The sequence below is a fragment of the Psammomys obesus genome, unplaced genomic scaffold (assembly GCF_907164565.1).
Source record: "Psammomys obesus unplaced genomic scaffold, mPsaObe1.curated_primary_1811, whole genome shotgun sequence".
Lineage (NCBI taxonomy): Eukaryota > Metazoa > Chordata > Mammalia > Rodentia > Muridae > Psammomys > Psammomys obesus.
This window is the reverse complement of record NW_026591598.1, coordinates 18,843,891-18,871,385: the sequence shown is the minus strand read 5'-3', so window position 1 is coordinate 18,871,385 and position 27,495 is coordinate 18,843,891. Positions and strand designations below refer to the sequence as shown.

At 55.6% G+C, this 27,495-nt stretch overlaps 1 protein-coding gene across 1 annotated transcript; it reads right to left on the bottom strand.

Annotated features, from left to right (window-relative positions):
* Nucleotides 1-199: 199 nt before the first annotated feature.
* Nucleotides 200-27,495, bottom strand: Epha2 (EPH receptor A2). The gene is made up of 17 exons (XM_055610939.1): nucleotides 27,294-27,495; nucleotides 22,450-22,517; nucleotides 20,079-20,754; nucleotides 12,899-13,054; nucleotides 12,491-12,823; nucleotides 11,118-11,233; nucleotides 10,630-10,783; nucleotides 9,160-9,259; nucleotides 8,700-8,755; nucleotides 8,388-8,513; nucleotides 8,079-8,267; nucleotides 7,909-7,970; nucleotides 7,616-7,825; nucleotides 7,309-7,458; nucleotides 6,432-6,625; nucleotides 5,601-5,756; nucleotides 200-1,186 (listed from the first exon to the last, which is right to left on the bottom strand). Exons 1-17 carry the CDS (start codon nucleotides 27,373-27,375, stop codon nucleotides 1,081-1,083), a joined length of 2,934 nt encoding a protein of 977 aa, XP_055466914.1. The 5' UTR covers nucleotides 27,376-27,495; the 3' UTR covers nucleotides 200-1,080.

Below are 27,495 nucleotides of genomic sequence, written 5' to 3'. Positions count from 1 at the left end.
GTGCGGAAACCTAGAGATCAAAGGTGATCAGGCCGCCAGTGGAGGCCAGGGCATGCCTCCTGGGCCCCTGCCCACTCCTACCCACTCTTCCCCTGTTGCACAAGCAGCTCTATTTAACAAACACTTGTGTCCAGGGGCTCTCCCAAAGGAGAGCCACAGACCCCCCCAGCACCCGGAAATCCAGGACCTGAAGCCAAGATCAGTTTGAACCATCTGCAGCTTTATTCCAGAGCAGAAATAAGTTGTTTTCTAACAATAAATATAAAAAAAATAATAAGTTAAGGTTCAAAAAAAAAAAAAAAAAAAAAAAACGGAACAAAAACCCAATAAAACAAATCAGTAACACTGACAGCCTGACAGCGACAGTCGTCCAAAGGGGCTAGAGATGGGGTGAGCAGTGAGTCTCTTGTGAGTGCAGCCGGTCCCCAGCCCAGGAATGTCTGTTGCAGGGTACCCTCTGTCCCCAGCCCTGGCAAGGTCTCTGCCACACACTCATTCTTTCCACAAGTACAAAATATATATTTAAAAAAACCTCAACACAACCAAGCATCCTGAGAGGCCCTAGGAAAGCAAGAAACTAGCCCTTGAGGGCAGAAGGCAGGGCCCTGGGTCCGTAGAAGGCACTGGAAGATTGCCATGGCTCCACCCAGCCAAGTCCATAACAACCCTCTAACTAGGGCTGGGCCTTACAGTGCCCTCCTCATATGGTCCTGGGCTGAGTGCTCGGCCTCAGCTCCTGAGGTGGCTCGTTGGGGAGGTCCATTTGGAAATGTCCTGCATTGAAATCAATGGTCTTGGTGTCACTCTAGCCAAGGGATGCTGGGAATGCAATGGCAACTGCTAAGTGCTTAGCTGGGTCCTTGAAAAGGGCAAGAGGTACCTGCCCAGCATCCACGCGTTCCCGTAGCTCAGGCCAGGGTGTCGTTCAAGATCTCCCTGCAGAGTCCTCACCGTGGCACGGAAGAAGTAGAAATAAATAATGTCCTAGCAGTGACCCAGCAAGGGTCGGCAGGGAGACCACTGGGTTTTTTTTTTTTTCAAGTATTGTTGGTCGAAGTGGGCGCCAAGGCCCTGTCGGACTCAGATAGGAATCCCCACCGTGTTCACCTGGTCCTTCAGTCCCAGCAGGCTGTAGGCAATGCGCTTCTGGTGGCCAGGAAGACGCACCCCGATCCTCTTGATGTCTCTGTGGGTGGGGAAGGAGAGAGGGAGGGTTAGGGACAGGGCCGTGCCGTGCAGCCAGCTGGGGAACTGGGCAGAAGGAGAGAGCAGAGTTTGAGACAGGGCTGGAGGCAGAGGAAAGCGGGGAGGGGGCTGAGGACCCGTGGTGAGGGGGGCCATGGAGGCTGGCGGTCCACATCCTAACATAGCCTGCTACCCACAGAGTTGAGGAAGCGAAACACTCTTGTTTTCTGAGCCTCTTCAAGCAAATCTTCACAGTGGATCCGGGTAGGAGCTCATGTGTGTGCAGATGCACGCACACGCATGTGTCACACACACACACACACACACACACACACACACACACACACACACACATGCGGGGAGGGGCAAAGGATAACCTCACTGTAGGAGCGTGCCCACTTTACTTTGAGACGGGGTCTCTTCTTTGGCAAGCTCCAAGATTCTGCCTGTCTCCTCCTCAGCCCTGGGATTCCAAGCGGCTGCCCCGGTGGCCAGCTTTTTTGGTGTGGGTTGTGGGGTTCGAACTCAGTTCCTCACGCTTGCCAAGCTACACTCTACCGGCTGAACTACATAGCCAACCATAGCTGCCTTTCTTAGCTCTGTCTTGTAGATTAGAGAACTGAAGCCCAGAGATGTATAGCCTTTTCTGAGACACATCGCTAGAGTCATGAGTGAGAATTACAGCACCAGAAATGTGTCCCAGTCTCCTTCCCTTGCTGGGAAGCTAGGCCCCCTTCCCTAAGCAGCAGGAGGCATCTTCAGGTAGTGGCTCTTCAGGGACCCTCTAAGGAGTGTTATATTGAGGCCCTCTATCCAAGGAGGGCCGCTCCACCCCCCAACCTCCATTTGCTGATGAGGAAAACGTTCTGCTGGACTAGTGGGCGAGGCTCGCAGGTCCCCAGAGGCAGGTTGCCTTTCCTTGTGGGAACCTGAGGGATACCAGGACTCAGCGTGGGCTGAGAACAGGTTTCAGGGGCTCCACGAGGAAGGGAGAGTGTGCTGGCCTTTCTACCTCCTCCATTCTGGGTAGAACCACGCAAGGTTCTAGGAGGCACCAGCAGGGTGCCTATTGCTAACTTCAGGAGATTTCTACTGTCCTCACCCACCAGCCCATAGCTCAGGAAAACACCCAGGTTTTTACGGGCCGGCTCTTGGCTGTAATTGGAGCTAATTATATGGTGCATGCTCCAGGAGCTCGCAATGCCGCAACTCGGGAGACAGGACTTTCCCACAGGCTGGGGAGACATCGAGCAGGGATGAGCAGACCCAGGTCAGGAGGGAGGCCAGGACTGCTCAAGCTGCAGCAAGAAGGCTGGAGGATAGACACGGGGGAGAACCTCCAAGCTTACCACCAAGGGGCTGGGACGGACACTGCTCAGGGTCACTATGTGGGGGCCTGAGTAAGTGCTGAGTAACCAGAGAAGCGGCTCTTACAGTTAAAAGGCGGGGTTCTGGGCAACCCCAGCCTCACCGGGCCCAGTCCTTTCCTGCATTGCTGAGTAAACGGGTGTGTGTCTGTGAACACCATGGTCGGACCTAGCTGCCTCGCCTGGAGGACCTCTCTCCAACAGAAAGGGGTTCCTTTCACAGTCTGGCCGTGCCTCCCATGCCTGTTTCTTTTTACAGAGACCAGAGGCTTGGATGACGTATTCCTGAGCAGTGAGCGCCTGCCCCAATCAACCCAAGCTTCCTTCCTTCCTTGAGGCAGGGTGTCACTGTATATATAGCCCTCTCTGGCTTTAACTCCTATGTAGATCACCAGGCTGGCCCCGAACTCAGATCCCCACATGCCTCTGCCTACCCACCCAGTGCTGGGATGAAAGGCCACACCCATGTGAGAGTCACAGACAAGCCAGGGTCCAAGCTGGTTCCTGTTCCCACCACAGTTTTCCCCTCAGGGATGCTGAGGAAGCATCCCATTAACCCTTGTGCTGAAACAAAGAGGCACAAGCCAGGACACTTCTGTACCCTGTCTTTCCTCGGAGCCAGGAATCTCACAAATGTAAGCACCCATGAACACCTATGGTGCGTGGGAGTCAGGGTAGAGGCATAATAATTCCCGGAGACTCGTATCATTTGCACCCAGGGAGTGGACTTCCATCCTTAACACCCATCTGGAGAGTGTGCCCGAAGCCTGCGCGCAGCACGCTGCATTCTGTAGCTTTGACGCTGGGCAGGGCTGGCCTTTAGGCCTGCTATTTGGTTCAAGGTACGGCATAATAAATAAAACAACTTCCTGTATTTTCTCCAAAAGACATTTTGATTCTATCCAGCTAGAAACCCAACCAAGTACAAAACAGCATGGCGGACACGTAAGCTGAGAAGAGTTGGGGGCCAAGGGGAGAAGGGACCGCCAGGTCCTTAGAAAGGGAGGCTCAAGGAGGGGAGGGCGGGGTACCAAAGTCAACATCCTGACCCTACCAAGAAGGGAACAGATTTCTCCTGTCACCAGCTCCTGTCGGGCTCCATGGTGTGGTTGACACAGTCTATGGGTTTAAAACGTGCTCAGATAGGGCAAAGCATCAGGAGTCTTGTGGAAAAGTGTGTGTGTGATGGTGGGGGGGTGGAATAGAAGAACCCGAGAGGGACAAGAGCTCCACAAGAAGACCCACTGAGCCAACTAACCAGGCCCAGAGGGGTATGTGGAGACTGAAACGACAACCAAAGACCATGCATGGACTGGATCTAGGCCCCACAGATGTAGCTCCGGCTTCATGTGGGTTCCCTAGTAAGGGGAGCTGGGGTTGTCTTTGACAAGGACTCTGTTGTTTGGTTTTTAATCACTCCCCCCTGGCGGAGCTGCCTCACCATGCCACAGAGGAAGAGGATGAGCTCAGTCCTGATGCGTCTTCATGTGGTGGTGTGGTTGGTAGGGGCGGCTCCCCTTTGCTGAGGAGTAGGAGAGAAGGATAAGGGAAGAGGGTGGAAGGATGGGATTAGGAGGAGGGAGCAGGCTACGATCTTGGGATGTAAAGTGCATGAAAAAAAAGTGCTTAGGTCCAACCCACATCCCCTTGGGGCATCAGAGGCAGCCCTACGAGCCAGTGGGTCTGAGCAGAGGAAGGAGCCCGCAAGACTTCCGGGCTTTATCCAGATACTTTCCAAATAACCCCAGCATACACACTGCCTGCCTGTCCAGGAGCCCGTCTCAGCTCGTGGGAAAGGACTTCGAAAGGGGCGCCTGGGCTATTCTGGGATGCTCCTATGGCCATGTGTTTCCTGTAAACCTGCTTCATGCCCTGAGTGCTGGTCACAGAAAAGCTGTGCTGTCCTGGGGGGGGGGACCTGAAGAAACCCAGGAGCTGACCCTGGTTGCCAGGAAAATGGTGAGGGACTCAGGAACCGGGGCACAGAACCATGATTTATGGGATCCCGGGAATGGCAGAATGGAGATGTGGATCAGGACATCCTAGGCATGCCACTGAATCACACCCACGCAATCCCCACGTGGAGAAATGGACACCACGGTCAAAGTCAGACCAGATCGCTTACACAGCAGACACAGGACATGAACTCGGGTGTTGTCTGCAGAGCTGAAGTGCGAGCCCAGCTGCTGTCTGGCAGCAGGTGGACCTGGTGTTTTCCCTCCATATTCTTGCACCCTGCCTCTGGTCAATTTTCCCTGTCCAATTCCCATGACCCACCATTTCTTGGCCTGGCCATATTCATGGCCAACAGGTCAGAAGCCCAGCGGCTCCGGAGAATATTTGTGTCTAAGCCTGGGTCCCAGAGGGTCTAGATTGCAGAGACATGGGAGGCTCAGGTCACCTCCTCCAAGCAGTTCCCAAAACCTCCCCGCCCTGGGGCCTGTCTCCACCATGGCCTTGGACACTTGGATACTGCACTGTTGGGACCCACAACTATTTTTAGAAGCACAAAGGCTAAGAGGACAATGTTGTATCCCTCCAGGGACGGGAAGAGATGTCCCTGCCAAGGCTGTTCTGGAAAGTGATGGAGATGGGGCCAGGCGGGTAGGGAGGAGAACACTAAGGAGCCTGACTGAGGCCCGGACTCAGCAGGGGCTGAGAAACCATACAGGGGGAGTGACCCGGGAGGGGTCGGCAAGGCTCAGGCACCAGGAAAGGAAGGCAAGGCCTGGTCTGGGTCCTACTTGACCAAGGCCAGAATCTGTGCCCCTGGTGACTGTAGGATTCTGGGCAACAGGAACCTTCTGAGTCTATGTAAACAGCAGCTCCCTTCACTGCAGCCCAGGGTGTGCAAAAAGCCCTCCATACACGACAGCTTTGTGATAACTATTATCTCCTAGGCAGGGGGGGAGGGGGCACTTAGGAGGAGAGGAGGAGGGGAAGGGAGGGAAGGGAGAAAGGGAGACACACACACACACACACACACACACACACACACCCCAGAGGCTCTCCCCAGTGGGAAACAGCAGGCTGAGGCCATCTACTCACTCGTTAGACATCTGCACCACTTTCTCAATGGCTGTGTAGCCAGCTACCATGAAGTGCTCCGTGTACTGTTGCATCTTGATGCTTTCCAGCCACTCGGACACCGTACGGAAGGGGACTCCCTCTGAGCCGCTGGTGCTGGGCAGCCGGATGGACACTCTGGGATGGAAATCCACAGGCTACGGGTGAGGGGCCGCCGAACATGACCCACCTCAAATCCCTACCCTCCTAACGTGGGCAGGGCATACAGCTGGCTGTGCCTCAGTTTCCTCCTGAGTCAATGAGGAAGCCCAGCAGGGAAGAATGCATGAGATGTCCTGGCACCCTGGCACCACTGCTGTTGCCACTCCTACCAGCAAGATCATGGCCAGAAGCGCACACGCGCGCGCACGCGCACGCACACACACGCGCACACACACACACACACACACACACAGACACACACACACACCCTCATTACTGCTGGAACTTCAAGTCCTGAAGTCACAGTCCTGCCTGGCCAGCCTGTGTCGCAGTTCCCTCATCTGCATAGAGCCAACCTCAGCATACTTCAGTGAGTTAGGAACACGGTCAGTGTTGAGAGCTCAATGCCTGCCCACACACCATTTAAGCTGACTTCCTACTGGTATTACTGGACCATGCCCAGCTGGTCCTTTTCCTTTTTCAGTTCATGAGGACTGAACCTGGGGTTTCTTACATACCAGGCAAACAATTTACGACTCGGCTTCATCACCAGCTCTGATGATGTCGCTTCTGAGCCCCTAACACCCCCACCCCCGCCATCCAGTCAACCCAAGAAGCCCAGGACTCCACAGGCACAGACATGAGACTCACCGGGGGTCAAAGTCAGCCAGGGTCTTGAGGGAGTCGGGGGCTCGGATGAGCTTGTCCAGAATGCTGACAATGTCGGCGAACTTGGGCCGGCGGGCCCGCTCCTGCTGCCAGCACTGCATCATGAGCTGGTAGATGGCAGAGGGGCAGTCCATGGGCGTGGGGAGCCGGAAGCCGTCGTTGATGGCCTTCATGACCTGGGGGACACAAGCATCATGGTGGCCTGAGCAGAGAGCCAGCCCTTGGAGGCCCCAACATAGAAATAGGGAGGAGAGCCGCAGAAACAGACAAGCACCCTTTCCTAAGGACTCAAAGCCATCCATGGGGCGAGTGCTGAGGGGCTGCCTCTGGGGCCAGAGGTCAGCCTCATGTGTCTCGAAATTCAGCCTCCCTCTGTCTCCACCCACCAGAGACGGGGGTTCTCTCCCTGCCATTTCTTAGACTGTCCACCTTATTTACTGTCTCCTCGGTCCCTTCAGGGATGTGACCCCCTCCAAGTAAAATCCCAGGCCACCAGACTAGGGAAGGCACCGGGTACATGCAATGTGCACACACACATGTACACACACGTAAACATACATATTCACACAGGCGTGTATACGTACAGATACATTCATATACCTACATGCAGACATATGCACACACAATCAGCGTGCATGCCCACCCACACACCCACACACCCACACGAACACCACCACACACGAGCATCTGCATTCACTCTTCCCTTCTGGCTGCCTTTGTATCCACTCTAGGCAGAGGCTGTGCCCGCCCTAAGACAGACTTGATGCAGATCGCTCCCAGAGATCATCTGTCAGGGGCCCAGGGTTTGGGGATGAGGGAAATCCTGACACTGCTCAGTTCAGGAGACAGAGGCGCCTACCTCGTGGTTTGACAGCTCCCAGTAAGGCCGCTCGCCGTAAGTCATCACCTCCCACATGACGATTCCATAGCTCCACACGTCACTGGCCGAGGTGAACTTGCGGTAGGAAATGGCCTCTGGGGCCGTCCATCGAATAGGGATCTTGCCGCCCTGCAGGAGGAGACCCAGCCCTAATTACCCCTGTCCCAGCCACAACTTGGGGGCCCGTGCTCTTTGGGCCTAGCGTCATCCTTGATGCCTCGATCCAAGTAAAAGCTGCCTTCGAGCCCTCCACACCCCCAGTATGACACCCCTGCCTCCGACTCACACTGGTGGTGTAGGTGGCCTCAGGGTCATCCTCCAGCACTCGAGACAGCCCAAAATCGGACACCTTGCAGACCAGGTTGCTGTTGACCAGGATGTTGCGGGCGGCCAGGTCCCGGTGCACGTAGTTCATATTGGCCAGGTACTTCATGCCGGACGCGATGCCCCGCAGCATGCCCACCAGCTGCAGCACGCTGAACTCACCGTCCTTCTCCTGCAGACCACAGGCCCTCAGTGCTGATGGGCCCCAACTGCCACCCCAGCTGCCACTCCCCCAACCACAGACCATGGCCTTACCCTGAGGAACTTGTCCAGGGCTCCATTCTCCATGTACTCCGTGATAATCATCATGGGCTTGTCTATAGGACGAGGACACAGGCGTGAGTGAGATCAGTAAGCATAGCCAGGATCAGGGGGGTCCTTCCCCCAGGCACCGGGGCCACCCCTGAGCACCTCCCAGGCCTCACATTTGGAGACTACGCCCTCCAGCCGGATGATGTTGTGATGGCTGAACTGGCCCATGATGCTGGCCTCGCTCAGGAAGTCCACACGCTGCTTCTCTGTGTAGCCGGCTTTCAGTGTCTTGATGGCCACGGGAATCTCCTTCTTCCCCGAGGAGGACTTCAGTGTCCCCTTGTACACCTCTCCAAACTCTCCTGCAGGTAGGCCAGGTGTGGGAAGTGTGGTCAGTTAAGCCAAGGCACTGGGCGGGCCCTGTCTGGACCACCCATCTGCACCTGCCTCCTCCAGGTGCACGGTAGGCGGGCCAGCCTCACCTGCTCCGATCACCTTCTGCCTTGCGACACAGGATGGGTGGATCTCGGTGGTAAACTTGAGCACAGCCTGGTTGGGGTCTTCGTAAGTGTGGGGGTCCACATATGTCTTCAGGGGCTTCAGTTGTTCTGGAAAGGGGAAAGAGAAGCTTAGTCACAGACTGCTTGGGAGCCCTAGAAGGGGAAGCAATGTGACCTAAGGAGAATTTGGATCAAGGGGGTACAACCAGAGATGCTGAATGGACGCTTCTAGGTCCACTGCAGAGCTGGGAAAGCTCCTGGTAGGGTTGGGGCAGGGTGGGGGCTGCATCTTACCTGACTTGGAAAAATAGACATCCTCAGAGGACTGGCGGGCTCGCAGTTTCCTCCTCCTGGAAGAAACCCCCGGGGACCAGACACACATGGTCAACACAGTCTGTAGTGGCCAAAAGGACGTCCCAACCATTCTCTGACCTCACTATCCAGCAATCCACTCAGCCATGGCCGTGTGGGGCAGAGAGTGAGGGGCAAATCCACAGACAGACACATTTGCAGATTCTCCACAACGGCCACAGAAGCAGCCATAAAGAGAGCCTCCCTCATTTGAACTAGCCAGCGCACCGTGCCCCATGTCCACAGGAAGCATGGTCACACAGTTGACAAGCAGCACAGTGACCGTGACCCGCTGTGGCCCCTAAAGCTCAGCTCCCACAGGCTTGGATTAGAGTGGATTAACTGCAGCATGCCTAGGCATCTCTGGCCTTCTGTGTCCCCCCAGACCCTTGCAGAGACGAACCTGCGATGGATGAAGAAGCCGACTCCTGCCAGCGCTAGAAGCAAGATGCCGCCAACAGCCACGCCGCTGATCACTGCCAGGTTGGCAGAGCCTTCCGTGGCTGTTGGGAGAGACCAGATGATGAGAGGGGCCACCCCAAACCCACAGACACAGCCTGCTGCACCCACAGCTCTCTCAAAGGACCTGAGAAGCCTGGGCACTAGCACCACATTGGGTGCTTTACCTTCCAGTCTCCTGGGAATTATTATCATCATGATTATTATCATCATTACCATTATTATTATTATTATTTACTATTATTATTATTTTGAGACATGGTTCTCTGTATAGCCCTGGCTGTCCTGGAACTCACTCTGTAGACCAGGCTGGCCTCGAACTCACAGTGATCTACCTGCCTCTGCCTCCCTGGGTGCTGGGATTAAAGGCGTGCACCATCACTCCCGGCTTCAAAGCCTTTTTTTTTTCCCCCAATACAATATATTCTGGTCACACTTGCCCCTCCTAAATCCTCCTCTCTGCCCCGACCCCCACCATCCCCAAATCCCACACCCTTTCTTTCTTCTCTTTAAGAAACAAATAAAACCACAAAGAAACAAAAAATAAAGAAAAACACACAAAAATACCTAACAACAACAACAACAAAAAGGGATCCAAAATATACAAGCAAAAGAGCATAGATTTATTACTTATTTCCACTCATGTCAATGTTTATATGGGGGTGGTATATGTGCATGTGTGAGTGCAGGGGACTAGCAATGGAGTTACAGGTGCTTGGGAGCTGCCTGACAGGAATCCTGGTAAGAGTATTCCCATCTATTCCCGTCTGAACTGAGCCACCTCTCCAGACTCTCCTGAGGATGTTAACTCCTGCTTCACAGGCAGAGACGGGCCTTTCTGGTGGTCTATGGAAGAAGAATTAGGGACCCTAATCTTCTTAAAAATTGTTATGCATTTCTTTACTTAAATATTTATCTATTTTGTTTTGTGTGACAGGGTACCTCTGTGTAGTCATGGCTGGCCTTGAACTTAGAAGATCCACCTGCCTGAGTGAGTGCTAGGATCAAAGGCATGTGCCACCACCAATTTTTGAGGCAGACTGTCATGTAGCCCAGGCTGGCCTCGTCATGTAATCAAGGATGACCTTAAAATTCTGATCCTTCACAGGGACACAGCATAGGGACCTTGGAGAGGCTAAGTAAGTACCCTCCCGACTGAGCCAAACCCGCCCAGCCCAGCTCTAGTGCTTTCTTATGCAGGATCTGAACTCAGGCACAACAACATCAGAGCCACAGGGTCTCCTTCACCTCTTACCACTACCCTGAATACACACCCCTACATGCCAGTCTCACTCCCAACCCTCCTCACATAAGCCTGTGCCATGCCCCGGCTAGAAGAAAGGGGCATTTCTAGACTCTTGGATCCACTTCCTCCCCAGCAACGTCCTGATTAGTGCAGGGTCCCCTGACTCACACAGTGTCTGGAACTCGTGAACCTTGCTGCCGGCGCCCTGGCCCTCCTGTGTCAGCGCCTGCACCTGCACCAGGTAGGTGGTATCGGGAGCCAGGTCATCCAGGGTCACAGAGAAGCCTTCCGTGCGGCGCACATTATAGCTGTTGGCATCCCCCTAGGGTGGGTAGAGGAGTGCCCGGTGAAGGTAGGGCAGGGTCTCACTAAGAAACAAGACTCTAGCCAGAAAGGTGGTTTCCTGTTACCCACCAGATAGATACTCTCGGGAACAGGAAACTGAGGTGTAGAAGAACAGACACACCAGAGGCCAGGAAGGGAGCATCCCTCTCCAGGCCTGGCTTAATCCCAAACAGTCCACCCTGTCTCTAAGAATCCCCAAACACTCTCCCCTATAACCTTCTGCTGTGCTGCCCTGAGACACCTCAGGCCTTAGTTTCCCCAGACGCAGCCGGGAACCTCTCCCTGGCCTGTGCCGACCCCCGGCGACTTACCTTCTTGCGGTAGGTGACTTCGTACTTCCACACGCGGCTCTGCTGTGGCACTGGGATGCTCCAGGTGACGCTCAGTGAGGTGGTACTGCGGTCCTCCAGCCTCACCTTGGGAGGCTCTGGGAAGATGCGGGAGGGGAGGGAAGCCATTCAGGGGTGAAGGATGACGAGACGGAGCACCGCACTTACGCTCTTCAGGTCCTGCCAGCTCTCGGATTTCCCGTTACGGATGCTGCCCTAACCGGCCGGCCACAGAGGCTAGCCCACCAGAGGAGCTCTGGGGACATTCGTGATCACACCAATAATAGCTAAGACATAGCTGACTGCCACTGAATCTTCATGGAAATCAGGCATAGAGAAGCCTTAGGATACATCCTTTCTCTCCATGGTATACGTGTCCCTGCATTTACACGCATGTATGCAAGTTGGCATGTATGCACAGACGTTAGAGATAAAAGGTGTCTCCTCGGTTACCCTCTCGCTGCCCTACTTTTTATTTATTTATTTGGAGACACATGATCTCACCGAACCTGGAGCTCACTTATTTGGTTTGGCTCGCTGACCAATGAGCTCCAAGGATCTGCCTGTCCCACCACCCCGGTGCTCATATCGCACACGCACTGTGCCGGGTGTTGACCTGAGTGCCGAGGAGTCAAGTGCAGCCCCCCATACTTGTGAGGGAAGCATGAAACCAAGTGAGCCGTCCTTCCATTCCCTGATACAATATATTTTCAACAGCCCTCTACTTCTTCTGAGAAAAAGAAAAAATTTCCGGGAATAACTACAAGTCTCTGGGCTGAGTAGTCCAGATTGCTTTTGGTGTGTGTGTTCACATGTGTGCACGTGGGGGTCAAAGTTGTCCTCCTTCATTGCTCTCCGATTCCTAATTTGAAGCAGAGTCTGCTGCTGAGCCCAGACCTGGCTTTATCAGCTGTGATTCCCTGTCTCTTGTCTCTGTGGGTCCTAGGGATCCAAACTCAGACCTCACGCCTACGCAGAAAGTGCTAGGCACCTCCCCTCTTCTTGCTTTGCCTCACACAGGCCTTGAACTACTGGGTAACTGAGGAGAGCTCCCTGCCCCCACCCAGAGAACATGAGTGCTGGGTTTACAGGTATGTCTATCACACTTGGTGCGAGCCCTACTCTAGTATCTCTGGCTAGCCTGGTACTCACTACACAGACAGACCAGGAAAGACAGAACTCCTTTTTGGTTGATGTTGTTTGTTTTTCAAGACAGGGTTTTTCTGTGTAGCCCTGGCTGTCCTGGACTCAATTTGTAGACCAGGCTCCAAAGGCGGATCTCGAACTCACAGAGATCTGCCTGCCTCCGCCTCCCTGAGAGCTGGGATTACAGTCATTACCATCCCTGGGCTCACCGGTTTGGTTAATGCTGACACTGGCAGTGCGGAAGCTTCGGCTCGTCACCATGCCCGAGACGCCATTGCGGGCCTCAACGGTGAAGGTGTAGTTCATGTGAGGTTCCAGGTCACTGACTGTGACGCTTGTGCGGGTCAGGGCGTGAGGAGGTTCTGAATAGCGCACACTGGCCTCACAGGACCCACACTCGCCAGACTCTGGCCAGCACTGTTCGCAGGTGACACTGTAGACAATGTCCTTGCGGCCGCCGCTGTCCTTGGGAGGGGTCCAACGCAGCTCTACCTTGGCACCCATGCCGATGGCCGTGAGGTAGTCGGGGGCAGAAGGTGGACCTGTCAAAGGAGTGGAAGGTCAGAGGGGCCACCCCCTCACTCAGCCACCCCTGCCTGGATCTCTGCAACACTCACGTGTGCAGGCCATGGACAGCGGGTCCTCGGGTGCCCTGAAATAGCCTTCTTCGCACTGGCAGGAGGTGGCACCCTCAGTGGATGGCAGGGTACGCTCCGGACACTCCAGGCAAGGGCCCTCGGACGCCTCAGACTTGAAGAATCCTGGCGAACAGGCTGAGAGGAAGGAAGAGAGACAGGAGGTCAATTCCATGTGCCCCTCCCACCCCAGGTGTGTTCTCACCAACAGAATAATACACCCATGGCTGGGGCCCACCGAACACCAAAATGACCCACGTGCTCTAAACCGCAGCACACCGAACACCAGCTGCCTCTTACAGAAAGTGTGACACCTCAAAGCCTAGCACTCAAGGACCACACAGCTTGTCTTCCTGTAACCTGATTTGTGCAGACCGGTCCGGTGGGGTCTCTCACTTATCCAGATGTGCACTGACCCAGGGTGGGGCCGTATCTGTACACCCACCCCCGACTAACCAGCTGGCCTTCTCTAGTCAGGATGCCCCCTACCAAGGCTGCTCTACCCTAGGACGCCATCTCTTTCCTGTTCCGGGGCTGGCCTCCAAGAAGCAGGAAAGGCCGGGCCTGGCTCTTTCCCTGGAATCGTTTCCAAAGCCATGTCATTTCTGCTTTCAGGGAGCCGCCAGGAAGTAGCTTTTCCTCTTCTGGTGGTCCATCCTGGCCAGCTGGCTAGGAGCTCAGGCACCTGACTCTGGGAGCTTCTTCCTCCCACCACCTTACCCTGCTCCCGGTCCCAAGCTTTCCTGGTGGACAGGCAGGAAACTGCTCAGACACGAGGCTCGCCTCATGGGGCTGGCCAGGGATAGGGTGGCTTTGGAGGAGGCCAGAGCGTGCCGTCCCCGGGGACCTTTTTCTGCAGGAAGGGTCCTGAGACTCCATTGACTCTGCATTGATTGTCTCCTCTGCCTAACCCCATGTGGTTCGTGGACCCAAAGGTGAAAACTAATACTGTCAAGTACAGAACACAGGAGCGTGTGACATGGCTACAGTGAAGTGGCCGGCACAGGGCAAAGAGGGTGGCCAGGCATCTGGGGAGCCAGAAGGGATACTTCAGCTGGGGTTTGAAGGCTGTGTAGAAGTTCAACAGGGCAGAGGTCCTAGGGTAGGGAACTGGGGGTAAGCAAGAGCGTGTCATACAGGATAGCAGCCTTCTGGACACAAATAGAGCGAACAGCAGCCATGCTGCAGCAGAGGAAGACCTTGAATGGCAGGCAAAGGCGTTTGAATTTCACCCTGAGAGCAAAAGGGTGCTACTCAGTGTCTGTCACAGAAAATGACAGTCACATGGAGACTGCAAGGAGGTCCCCCTGGACAAAGGCTGTCTGATATGGGGCAGATCTGGCCCTAATGGCCCGAGGGCAACCCCTCCAGGTAAGCCCATTTCAAGTCTCCTGCCCTCAACAAACCTTTGACCAAGCCAGGCTGGGCAACAGAGCAGAGGTGGAAGGGAGATGGGACCGAGGGCAAGGCAGAGCTCTGTCAAGGACCAGCCTGAGCCCTGTATTTGCTAGAAGTCAGGCAGACAGCATCCTAACACTCTGTGGCCCCTTGAGGTAGCCCAGACTGGCCCAGCCACTGGACCATTGGACACACACATACTCACCACACACAAATTGGGTACCTATTGCAAGACAAAGGTAACCAGGACCAACTCTTAACCTGCACAAAGCTTGAGTTCCTAAGGAGGAAGCACCTACTATGTGCAGGGCCTGGACCTGAAAATCTATTTGTCCTCAAGGTAAACCTTTACATGTGAGTGTGGCTAGCATGTACCCCATTCTACAGGTGAGAAAACTGAGGCTCTGACAGGCCAATTTGTTAAAGGTCTCAAAGCCAAAGGGTAAACTGAGGATGCCAGAGGCTGAGCACCTCTCCTGTCACCCCCTTCTGTTTCAGGAACACCTCAGTTTAGAACGAACTGGTGCAAACCATGAGTCCTGCTGACCCGCTCCACCAACTGGGAAGTCCAGACAACAGCCAAAGCAGCCTGGAGGGGAGTGCCCAGATCACGGGGACCATAGGGGCTATGGAGTCAGCTACATACAGCTTCTCCACGCTCCACAGTCTTTTTAGACTCCTAGTGGGTAGTTGTTACAATACAAAAATAGGTCTCGCTTTCCCCTAGCTTTCACACAAAAATGAGACGCCAGAATGGCAGGTCCTGCTGATCCCAGCTTTCCATTTCCCTAATGCTCTCACTTAAACCCAGAGACGCCTGTGAGTTAAGTGTTGGTTCACCGGGGACCAAGGTCAGGGGACTGACTGGGAGATGGAGGGCCCAGCCCTCCAAACACAACTGCCTCTTCCCAGCCCCAGGCTCAGTACAGGGAGGGGGTCACAAAGGCCTGAGCCACCTGCCAACCCTTCCCTGCTCCCCACCATCTCATGCCAGGAGAGGAAGTGGGGGAAGAGATGGGTTCTATTCTTTGGCCCCAGAGCCTGGGGGTGGCCTGCCTGCCGGCAGGAAAAAGGGAATTTGGAGAGATTTCCGCTGCGGATACGCCAGATAATGCAGGAGAGGCGGCGTCCACAGGCATGCGCTTGCCTGCCGAGAAGGTACTGCCCCTCCTCCTCCAACCAGAGCTCTGGGGCACCCCCAGGCCCTGCCTGCCAGAGTTTGCAAGTGTCTGAGAAGTCCCCAAAACATGTGAGGCAGAGACCGGGACCCCTGGAATTGCTTGAATTTCCCTAACATCCAGGGCAAGCAACAGGGCTCTCACACACACAAACACACCCAGCACCCACCCACTGCCCAGCAGCCAACCAACTGCCTAACCTTCACCAACTGTTCGGCTTCAGGCCTCCTGGTGCTCCCGTGGAGCATCTAATACTCAGGTTCAAGTTTACCAAACAGAAACAAGCCCAACCTACGTGTCTGGCACTAGGCTGGGAACTGGGACGTGGTGGTGTGACGGGCAGATTAGCATCTTTTCAGCGCCAGGGGAATTCACAGCCTCGCTTTTATGCCTCATTTGAAATTATCTGTGCACATATGAGGATCCTCGCTCTGCCCTCCCTCCCACTCTGAGACTGGCAGCTTCGAGGGAGCAGGAAGAATCTGGTTTATCTGCGCCGTGTGCGGGTTTAGCACAGGGCCTGATGCGGAGGTCTCTACGTATCAGGCTTGAATACATGGAGATATGAATGAATGAAGGAGTGAATGAATGAATAAATGAATGAAGGAGTGAATGCAGAATGAAATGTGCCAAGGGCTGCAGAAGTGAGTGGTGTTTCTGTCCCCCAGGGACACCCACCTGGATGGCACAAGAGCCTGGCTTGGGCACTCCTGGGGCACCTGTGGAGTACATCTCTGGCCCCAGTTGCCTGGCAGGCCTGGGCCACTCTGAGCAGAACTGGGGCACACAGCTAGGGCTGCACCCCGGTTTTTCCAGTTCCCGATGCCCGCCCCTCAGGTGGCAGTTGCAGGGTGACTCAGGGACAGACGCCCTCTGTGTGGCGCTAATCCAGCTCCATGTAGAGGCCCTCCCCAGGACCAGCTACCTCCCAGGCTTTGGGTGGTAAGGTCGTGGGGTCAATAGGTCAGTCCCCGGTGGTAGCCAGGCTCCCCAAGCCAGGAAAAGCTGGCGACCAGACACCACCATCTCACCACGCTGGTCCTGCTGTACCTGGAGCCTAAACTTTGTATCCTGACAGCGGATGTCAACCTGTGAGTTACCAACCCAGGGCATGGAGGGTGCCCCAAGAGGACCTGTGGTGCCTCTTCTCAGGGCCCTGCTCCTGTCACATATGCCCTGGGAGCTATCTGTGGGCATATCTGCTGCCCAGCAGATAAGCTAAGCTAAGTGCTCCCCTCCGCCCACCCAACTCTCCCACCTCCAGCCTTTATCTTGTTTGCTTTCTCCGCCTGCTCCTTCCTTCCTTCCGTTTGGGGGACCCGCTTACCTCCTTACCTCCGGTAACTAGGGAGGGGCCGAGCCTGCTTGACGGGGATGCTAGGGCCTAGACCTGCTCTTGGGAGCACAGAGGTCAGAGCATAGGGGTGAGGCTGGGGGATTGTCACCATGGCTCTAACTTCTGAAACACACAGAAGTTAGACCTCATATCACATACCAGGGGAGGCATAAGCCTGAGAGCCACCAGCCCCACCACAGTCCAAGCAAGATCACTGCTTGTGGGCCGTGGGCTCAGAGTCCCCTTTCTCACCATCTGTAGTAAAATCCCATGAATATCTCAGAGTGAACTGATCAAGAAAGTGACAGCTTCTAGGACCTGATCAGAAGGTGGCCAGGTCCCTCAGGAGGATGAAGCCCAGAAGGGCTCTGCCATAGTCACACCACTCGACAGGCAAGTGAGGACCGTGTATGGACATTTCCTCTTTGGGCCTTGAGCTCCTCATCTGTAAAATGGGAGTGAACTCATCCTCTCTGGGGGCTTTGCAGACTATAGATCTTGTCTGATATCTGGAATAAATGTACATGAAATAAATAAGGGAGCCATGAAACTGGAGCCATGCAGGGACATCCTCCTGAGGCTGGCCTTCCAGCTGCTGGGCTGAGCCTCTGGCCTAGGCCGCTGGCCACCTGCTCACCTGGTCCCTGTCTTCCTGGGCCTAGTAGGCAAGGCGCCAGTCGGGGGCCCTGCAGAGGCCAACACAGGAAGCAGAGACAAAGCAGCCCCCAGGGAAATGGCGGTCAGCCTGAGTGACTCCACTGTCCCCTGGACAGAGCTGGGGGTGGGCTGGAGGGAGGCTGGCTCATTCCTGACATAGCTCTGGGTAGTACGGGCTGGGCAGCATGCCCACCTGTCTACCTGGAAGGCACCTCCTTTCCGCTGACCACTTAACTCTTTCCTGACCAGCTCCAGCCTCCTTCTAGGGGGAGGGGACCCCCAGGAAAAACAGATACAGCCTGATGGCTCTGGAAATGACCTTGACAAGGTGCAGGCCGGCCTCAGCATGCCACACCCCAGCCCCAGTCAATGGCATAACAGAAGCACCTGAGGCTAGAGCCTAGTAAAAACCAAGAGGGTCAAGAAGACCCTGTGCTCACTCGTGTCCCCAGCAATGGCCCTCCTGCCACCCACCCTTACCTCTGATGGAACCCAGCCCTGGTGCCAAGACCTGCCATCCTAGAACTGCCCAGAGAGCCCATCTCAGTGCCAAGAGCTGAGTCAGGGATTCCACGGGATCTGGTTATTTCCTGTCCCACTTCCTGACCCATGGCAGCCTGGGCACTGCTGTGCACCTCGAGTTAAACCCCGACATAGCTGTGTGATTCCAGGCAAGCCTCTGGGCCTCAGTTTCCTCATCTTTTCAATGGGACTAACAAGATTCCCAGCCTCATAGAATGGAAGTGTAGACTCAAGGAGAGTATCGACCCCTCAGCGCCACTGTCACGGTCTGCTGAACAACGTGGAAAAGAAAGGATTTTGAAATTAACTGTATTGCGGAGGTCAACTCTGTGGAGCTGGTTCCTTCCTTCCATTGCGTTCTGAGAACTGAACGCAGGCTTGCCAGTCTTGCATGGCAAGACCCTTTACCTGTTGGGAGGAGGTGCTGGGAGACAGAGCCAGGGCAGTGGGTGGCTGGAACCGAGAGGGTTGTGCCAGCTAAGTCAAGTGTCCCTCCTGGGAATTGGTCTTCCCCCTGGGGCTGGGCTGATTCCTCCCAAGGGGAAGCGCTGGATTAGCTCTTTAAAAACAAAGTTTACCGAGAACCCTGATCCCCACAGGAGAAGGGAGCAGCCCTGCTGCATGAGGACCCCCCACCCCTGGCAGCCCCCACTTATCTCGGCAGGGTCTGAATCACCAGGGTGGAAAGTTTTCGCCCGCCCCTCCTCCACCCCCGCATTCTTGTATTAGGATGTCATGGAGGAGGAGCTCCCGGCCCCACTCGTTGTCCTGTCCAGCAACCCCCCCCCCAACCGCCATGGTCATTGTCTGAAGCTGAGACTGTACACTGAGGTCACCTCAGGGGCCACCTAGGGAAGGGGCGCACTCAGCACAGGGCAGCTGGGAGGAGAGTTGGGGTGATGGGAACGCACATGGCCAGAGAGGCTGGCAGAAACCCCTCCTGCAGGTGCTTATGCACTGTGTTTGTAAGAAGCAAGGTTCTAGGAACTGCCTTGGGAGCCACACAGAACCTTTCAGAAAGGCTTCAGGGTCTTCCGGCCTGATCTGCAGGTGGAGGCAATTGCCCCTGACCCCCATTTTGTTCAAAGGAAAGCTGAGGCCGGACCTACCCAGCTAGGGTCATCCAGCAGGTATGTGCACCTGTCCTGTACGGCACAGAAGGCCCTGGCCCCCAATTTCTCAACACCCGGCTTATCTCTGCAAAAGCAGCTCCCAGGGGCAGATCTTCCAAAGGTCAGCTGCATTCCCCACACACTCCGCCCCCCGGGCGATTCCAGAGTCATCTACCGCAAACACGAGGTGGTTGTACATTTCCGTTGTCACAGCCCCCCCCCCCCGCTGTCCCCACAGCTTCCCCTGGGTGAGCTCACTAATGCCCAGACCTGTGCCCAGATGGCCTCCCAAATGGGGCGCTTTGCGGTCTCAATATGTCACCAACACACCCCAACAGAGGATCTGGGTCTGTGGCTCTAGGGAGAGCCAACCGCACCCCTCTTCACAGTTTCCCCAATCCACTCCAGGTGACTCACGGGTACCCTGAATCAACAAACTACTAAACTCTATCAAATGAGAAGCTGAAGCCCAGAGAAGTTGGGCAATTTACCTGAGGCCACACAGCAAGAGAACCAGAAATAGTTCCTGGGAATAGACTGCAGAAGCCCGGGAGGGCAGGAACTATTTATGGGATGAATCAAAAACTAACAGCCACACAGTATTTATGTGCCAGGCGCTGACCTAAGCACTTTACGAGCATGAGGTCATGTGATTATCACAACTACCCCCCAAGACAGATACTATGACCCTCTCCACTTTACAGATGATGAAACTCAGGTAGGGGAGAGAAGGAATCGGGTGAAACGAGAAGGGCTGGGAACTGGAACCCAAGCCTAGTTGTGCTAGAACCCTGTCTCAGTTCTCCAGGCAGCTTCCGGCTGCAGGGCCACCGCCCACTAAAGCAGCAGACATCCTCAGCAGAGACATCCCCAATGTTCTCACTAAGATGCTCCAATCCCAGAGCTGTGACCGCCACCCCAGCCCGGCTTCCCTGCCACCCCCAGGAACCTCCACTCACCTTGGCAGGCCTCCTCAACCTTCTCGTAGCCTTCCCGGCACACGCACTGCCCGATGGGCACCAGCCACTCTCCATCCACCGTGCAGTGCATGAGGGGCCCCTCGATCCCGTGAGGCACCACGGCGTGGTCCACGCAGGTACCAGCCACGGTGGCCAGGGGTTGTGCGTCCGAGACGGCCACAGCAATGGTTTCGGGGAAGCGAGCCAGGCTCTGCAGCATCTCGGGACACTTCTTGTAGTAGACACGGACGGAGAGCAAGGCCACACAGGCGCCAATGTCCTGGAAGGCGAGGTAGAAGCCCTTCTTGGTGAGCGGCCCCACCATGCGCTCCTCCACGTTCAGCTTGACGTTTCTCGCCTCGAAGTCGCTGCTGACTGTGATCTCGTCCGGGGCAATGGTGTCGATCTTGGTGAACTGGCGCTTCTGGAAGTTCGTACCATAGTCCACATCCGACTCCGCATAATAGAGATTGAAGGTCTCTTTGCAGGAGCTGGCACCGCCCGGGAAGCTGTTGCAGTCTCTCACGGTGAACTTGAGCTCGATAAAGATGCGTTCGGCCTCCTCTCGGTACACCCAGTTGGTCCGGAGCCAATTGTCCTGGTCACCGGACACCACGTTGCAGACGGAGTACATGTAGATGGGCATGTCATTCATGATGTTCTGCATCAGGTCCCACTGTGTGTGGGCAACGGGAGGGTTAGTGGGGAGGGCACAGACTGATCCCAGGAGGCGTAGCCTCACAGGTTTCCCTGTTCCTATACTGCATTTTTGTTCTAGTGAGACAGTGTCTCATGTAGCCCGAGCTGTCCTCGAACTCACTGTGTCATCTCAACGGTTAAATATAAGCCACCACACCCAACTCTTCCTTCTTTTCTGGGTTTTCAAGCCAGGGTTTCTCTGTGTAGCCTTGGCTGTCCTGGACTCACTTTGTAGACCAGGCTGGCCTCAAACTCACAGAGATCTGCCTGCCTCTGCCTCCCTGAGTGCTGGGATTGCAGGCATGCGCCACCACAACCTGCTCTGACTCTTGGTGCTCTCGTTCTACACAGAAGAACACCAGGGCCGAGAGAAATGCAACCACAAAACAGCTGGGCCAAAGACACGGCTGTGGGTCCTTCTGGCTCTAATGTCTGGGTACTGCTTATCATTTGAGCTCTCTAAACCCGGTGCCCTCATCTCCCTCATCTCCCCAGTGGGGGCAGGGCCGCTGTGAGGATAAATGACAGAATGTCTGCAAAACGCTGAGCACAGCTCATGGCGCTCAGGGCTACAACCATAGGAAGCAGCGGGCATTGTGTCATCGTGGGCTAGGGTCATTCCTCCGGGATGCCTGGGTAGAGCTGTGAGCCCCTGCTTCTCCACATCGCCTTCACCATCAGAGGAGCTTGGCATATGGGGACACAAGCCTGCCTCCCAGGGCTGTGTTCTGAACTCTTTGGCATAGCAACAGCAAGTGACTCAGCTCTGAATCCCCAGGGCCTCTCTAGGTACTTAGGATCTTAAATGGATGAAATGTGTCCATAAATGAAACAAACAAACAAGTAAATAAATGAATGCAAATAAAGGGGCAGGGGAGGAAACAAAGAGCCCTGACCTACGTGACACTGGCCAAGACCTACATTCCCCTAGGGCTCAGTTTCCCACTGTATATAATGACTGGGTTGGCTAAGGCTGCCTGCCTCCAGCTGGACATTCCAGGGTCCTGGAAGTCTGTTCAAAACTGTACGACAGACCTCACTGGCGCAAAGTCACTCAGATCTGGCCAGGGGTAGGAATTCCCTGGAGACACACCACTCTCCCCGGCTCAGAGTCCCAGGACCAACTTATCAAGTTTGTATTATTGTATCAAAGGGAAACTGAGGCCCAAAGCACAGCAGTTATCTTCCCCTAGTCTCCCAGCCTGTGTGTGACTCAGAATCTTCTGAGGTCAGGGTAGGCCCACTGGAAAGCACAGCAGAAAGGGGGATGTGCCCAGAGGGGTAAGGCAGAGTAGGCGGAACAGGGAAAGGGGCTCCAAGCAGGAAGGGAGTTAGTGAGTGTCCCTTATCTGCCTGCCTTTCACTCTTCACCTCCTAGGCTTAGACCTCCAAGACAGGGCAGCCTTTAACCCTTCCCTCCCAAGAGGCAGACAGAGCCCCTTTCTGTAGCATCATCCTATTAGGCTGGGGTCTTCAGCTGTTTACCCAGAGAGGCCACCTGAGGTCCCCTCCTGTCCAGCTCCAATCTGCCCTGGCTTGGGTCACTCACTCAGTCCAGTGTAGTAACAGTTTGAAACTTGGTTGAGTTGTTGAGTCTGATCCGGCCCCCATCCTCCATCTCTCCTGGGACCCACAGCACTCTTCCTACCCTCAGCCCTGGAATCTTACTTACCCCTTTGCCGTAGGGGTGTGTGAGCCAGCCGAGTTCCCCTTTCATTGCTGCAAAATCCAACAAAACAACTGCAGGAAAGATGGGGAAAGGACCAGTGAGCTGGGGCTTTCCCAGGAGCACGGCAGCAGGACTAGTATTCCCAGGAGCACGGCAGCAGGACTAGTATGGGGTGGCGTGTTCCCCCGACCCAGGCCCCCAGCCCCTGAGCCACAGGACTTGACCTGGGAAGAGGCAGGACTCAACGGCCTGCCACCAGGGTTTCAGCTATGCTGTCCCCTCAGCCCCCAGCAGGGCAGCACTCGGCACAGCGGGAGCACAGCAGCTGGGCAGTGTGCTGAGGTGAACAGAATAAAATGACACCCCACTGCCCCATCTGCTTCCTCAAACAAGGGAACACTTCACACGGACTGTCTGTGCGTCTGCCATGTCCCCCTGGCATAGAACTCCCTGACCCAAACCAGGCCACCCGGCACACATGCCAGCAGTGGGTACATAGGCACTGAGGTGCTCCGGAAGAAAGGGTTGTTGGCCAGCCCTGGCAGCACACAGCTTTAGTCCTGGCACTCGAAAGGCAGAGCCAAGCAGATCTCTAGGAGTCTCAGCCCACCCTCCTGGTGTACATAGTGAGTTCCAGGCCAGGAAGGTGACGCGGTCAGACCCTGCACCCCACCCCACCTCACCCCAAACAAATGAAAAGGAGAAGAGAAAGGTCTGTTAACAAGTGTGAGCAGATGTGGGGAGTCTGGAACCTCATCTTCCCACCACTGCGTTAGTGATTAGGAGAAGTGAGGCCTTGAAGGCGTGGAGGTCTCCAGGAGGGGCTACATACGGCTGGCCAGGTCACCTCCCTGTGGGGAAATGAACCCTCATAAGGGACTTTCCAGGCCCAGAGGGACCAGGTGCCAAGACCACACTATCCTCCCTCAAGAGGCATCTGGAGGGGGCTGGAGAGATGGCTCAGAGGTTAAGAGCACTGGCAGCTCTTCCAGAGGACCAGGGTTCAATTCCCAGCACCCACATGGCGGTTCACAAATGTCTGTAATTCCAGAGTTCCAGGGGATCTGACACCCTCACAAAGACATACATGTAGGCAAAACACCAACGCACATGGATTAAAAAAATAAATAAAAGGAGAGATATGGAGCCTCTGCCAGAACCTGGCCTAGTCCTTGAGCTCCTTTCAGCCAAGACCAAAGGTTTCTGTTTCTCCCCCATTTCCAAGTAAAGGCTAAGTCAAGACACCCTCCCCAAAGAGCAGGGTATTGGGGAAACTGAGCTCCCCAGATTCAGAAGCCAAGACCTAAGGTGGAGGACGAAGGAACTGCAAAGAAAAGACCTGGGGCAAAAGCAACACTGCTCCAGGACCTAGAACAGCTCTGTAGGAAACCAAGGTTCCAGATGTAAAACGTGACTAAGGACAGCGTGGTCCAGCAGAGGAGTACATGCTTAGGAGGTGATTCCCGGCACGCACACACATGTACACACAGAACAGCAGTGATTGCCCAACATGGGCAAGGCTTTGGTTTGATCTCCAACACCACATAAACCAGATGTGCCGGCAGGCTTTTAATCCCAGCGCTCAGGAAGCAGAGGCAGGGGGATCTCTGTGAGTTTGAGGACAGCCAGGGCTACCTATTCAGAGAGACCCTGTCTCATTGTAAAATAAAACTAAAAACAAACAAAAAACCCAGCTGTGTAAGAGGACCTCTGTGAGTTGAGGCCAGCCTAAGCTACCTAGTGAGATTCTGTCTCAAACAAAGAAAACCCTTTCTGAGGTTAGACAGTCTCCATCCTAGGGAAGCCCTGAGGCCTGGTGAAAGGTTCTGCCACCCTGGCTCTGGCCTCAGACACATCTCCAGCAAGGGTCTGGCAGCCCAGACAAGGAAGAGGAAGTCTGAAGTGGCTCAGACCCAATGTCCCACAGCAGGTGGCAGAGACTGTAGGTTAGAGAGAGTGGAAGGTATGGTGGGTGACAGCAGGGAATTGTCCAGACATGCCCAGGGCCTAAACTTGGCAGACTCACTAACCCCACAGGAATGGTTCTGGGGGTTCCTGACTCCAGCTGCGTAGGAGGAAGGGGAGAGCTGCTCTCAATGAATCTAACGCAGCACACACACACACACACACACAGCATACACAGCCACACACATATACCAAATATACAAGCAGTGCGGAAAACGCAAGCTAAGTCCCCCTTGCGGAGGGGCTTTGAAGGGTTAAGCTGACAGGAGGGCCAGTCCAAGCCTGGATCTAGAACGATCATCAGGTTCTATCTGAGAGGAAGAAGACCTATGCACCCCAAGTATCCACAGCCCCCTCCCATGGAATTCCCGAGACCCAACCACCAGGAACGGGGAGCGCCCAGGCGTCCATCTGCTGTGACAGGGGCCCTGGGCTCTGGTAATCAAAGGTTCTGGTTTGTTGGAAGCAGGGAGCGGAGCTTGGGAGCCCATCTGCAGGACCCCATAAATCCTCTGTCCTAAAAGATCCTCTCATGGAGGGGAAATCTTCCATCATAAAGTCACCCTCATGGGCTACATTACGTTACAAGATTCCCACAAGGCAATGTCCCCCCTGCCACCTCCCTGCTGACCTCATCACTCTTTACCCAAGATCAGCTTACACCTAAAACCTAAAACGGGAGGGACTCCAGTGCACCCAGCAAGGCCCCTGCTGGACTAAGAAACCCAGCCTTTTCCAGACCTCCTGCAGCTCTAACCCCAACCTGTCCTAGCAACTCAGTCAGTGGCCAGCAGTTCTGGCTGGGTGAGATAGGCAGACGTGTGGATCAGAACCTCTGTGCAGAGGGCCCTGACTGACCCGGTGTTGGACCTCCCTCCCTCCCTCTGTCTAAGGAAGTTTGAAAAGGCAGTGATGGCTCAGCACTGGCCTGTCACTTGAGTTCCATCCCAGAACCCACATGGTAGAAGGAGAGAACGGATTCCGCCTTCAAGTTTGAGCCCCACTTGTGCTCGGACACTCAGATACACACACACACACACACACACACACACACACACAGTAATAAAAAGTAAAAGTCATTGTAGGAGGCAGATTCAGCAGCTGTCGAGGACCTTGCTGGTTCCCACTGGGTTTCCAAACCCAGCAAGGAGCAGAAGAGGAGGCTGCACAGCTGTGCCAAGGCCAGAGAGGAGACAGATCATACCTGCCCTCAGCTTCCCCACCCCCAGGGAAGTGAAACCAGCTGGGTCACGACCCACCCCCACCCCTCACCACACAGGCAGAGCGTGCCTGGTAGTTGCTCCCGGGGACTCCGGAGCCTAGACAAGAATTTTCCACAACCACTGGCAATGTGCACTCCTTTTCTCTTCCATCCCGCGCAGAGCGGGATTAATCACAAAGGCTGGGATGAGGGGGACAGATGCACCCGGAGGCACAAGTACGAGATTGTTTGAGGCTTCCCTGCCGGGGGCCGGGGGTCAGGAGCCCCCACACAGGAAAGCAGACGTCTAATCCTCAACTCGGTGGCAGCCCGGGAAGGCCTGTAGCAATTCCAGCTGTCTCTCCCTTCTCCCCAACAACGGTTCCCAGGAAGCAAGAGCCGAAAGCTCAATCAGGGAGAGAGGGAAAATGAGGGTCGCAGAATCTCTGCCCTGCCCACACCTTGACAAAAGGAACTTCGGGAAGGGGAGGGGGGCTTTGTCTGTCCTGGGGATGGGGCTAAAAGACCCCTCCACCCTAAACTCCCCACCCTCCCTCCAAGACCTCCAGACTGGCCTTTTACTCTCCCACTGTGGAAGGCGAGAGAAAGCATTAAGGAAACTTCTCACCCACCGGGTTTCCTCCACGCTTCCCCCTGCTGGAGCCGGCCGGAGCCGCGCAATGCCCCAATAGTTTTCGCTGTGGAAAACGGAAGCCAGCCCAGGGAGGGTGGACAGGATGGTCTTCGCCGAGGGCAGGGCAGGGATCCCGGTCCTCGAGGAGACCCTAGCTGAAGGACAACGCCCCCACGCACATTCCCCTCAGCGCCTTGAGCAAAGTCTTAAGCCCGCGGCCCCCTCGTCTATCGTGGCTCCAGGACGCTGGGGCGGGGGCAGGTGATTCACTCCCCCACCTCCAGGTGCCCGGACTCCCCGTGCCCCCGAGATGACGGCTCCACACCGCGAGGCCGCAACCCCACCTGCCGCATTTCCTCCTTCTGAGTCACCCCTTGCTCAGAACACTTGACTTTGGGACTTCCTGTCTTCCCTCCCAGCCCTTAACCTGTCTCCCGAATCTCGGATGTGGTAAGGAGGGGAGGTGTGCGCGGCCAGGGTTTGACCCCAGGCGCTCCCTATGCACACTTCTGGGACCCCAGTAAAAAGGGGAGGGCGCGGAGAGGCCTCTAGGTTCGGGGTTCCCAGAAGCCCCCTCCCCAAAAAGCAGGGCCTGCACCCAAATGCCTTCCACGCGAAACCGGGGCAAATTGGTTAAGTGAACTCGGGTTACTAAGGAGCTGAACGCCCGGAAAAGTCCACTTAGACGCCTCCTTTGCTCCCAGGGACCCCGCGCGCCCTGCGGGGGTCGCGTTCTAGGAGCCGCCGCAGAGCTGCAACCGCGTGGCGGTGGCGGGCGCCGCATCCCCCTTTCCGCGGCCTCCGGCTCTGCGCGCCGCAGGCAAGATAAGATCCCTTAGTTCCAGAGACCCTGGGATCCCAGAGGAGGGGACCCCGAGACCGTCCTCGATCGCAGCCGGCGCGCCCTGCCGGACCTCAGCGCGCCGAGACCCAGCATCCACAAGTCGGTGTCCAAAGGTGCGCCCCGGAGGGCGGCGTGGGGCTCCAGCGTTCGGGGTCCCGTGGCCCGCGATCCCTGGTGGCCGCGGCCACCGCGCAGACGCTCACCTTCCTTCCCCTGTGCCGCCGCGGCCGCCAGCGAGCAACCCCAAAGCAGCGCCAGGCAGAAACTGGCTGCCTGGAGCTCCATGCCGCACCCCTCGTTCCCCGCGATCTCTGCTGTCCGCACGCGGGTCTCGACGGCCCGCTCCTGCCCGCCACCGACAACTTCCACCCTCCTGCCCCAAGTCCTTAATGGAAGTTGGGTGAG

Coding starts and splice junctions, on each gene's coding strand:
- Epha2 (XM_055610939.1), bottom strand. CDS start 27,375: ATGGAGCTCCAGGCAGCCAGTTTCTGCCTGGCGCTGCTTTGGGGTTGC. Junction 20,755..22,449: donor CACACCCCTACGGCAAAGGG/GTAAGTAAGATT, acceptor GCCCACACACAG/TGGGACCTGATGCAGAACAT. Junction 5,757..6,431: donor CTGGCTGACTTTGACCCCCG/GTGAGTCTCATG, acceptor TTTCCATCCCAG/AGTGTCCATCCGGCTGCCCA.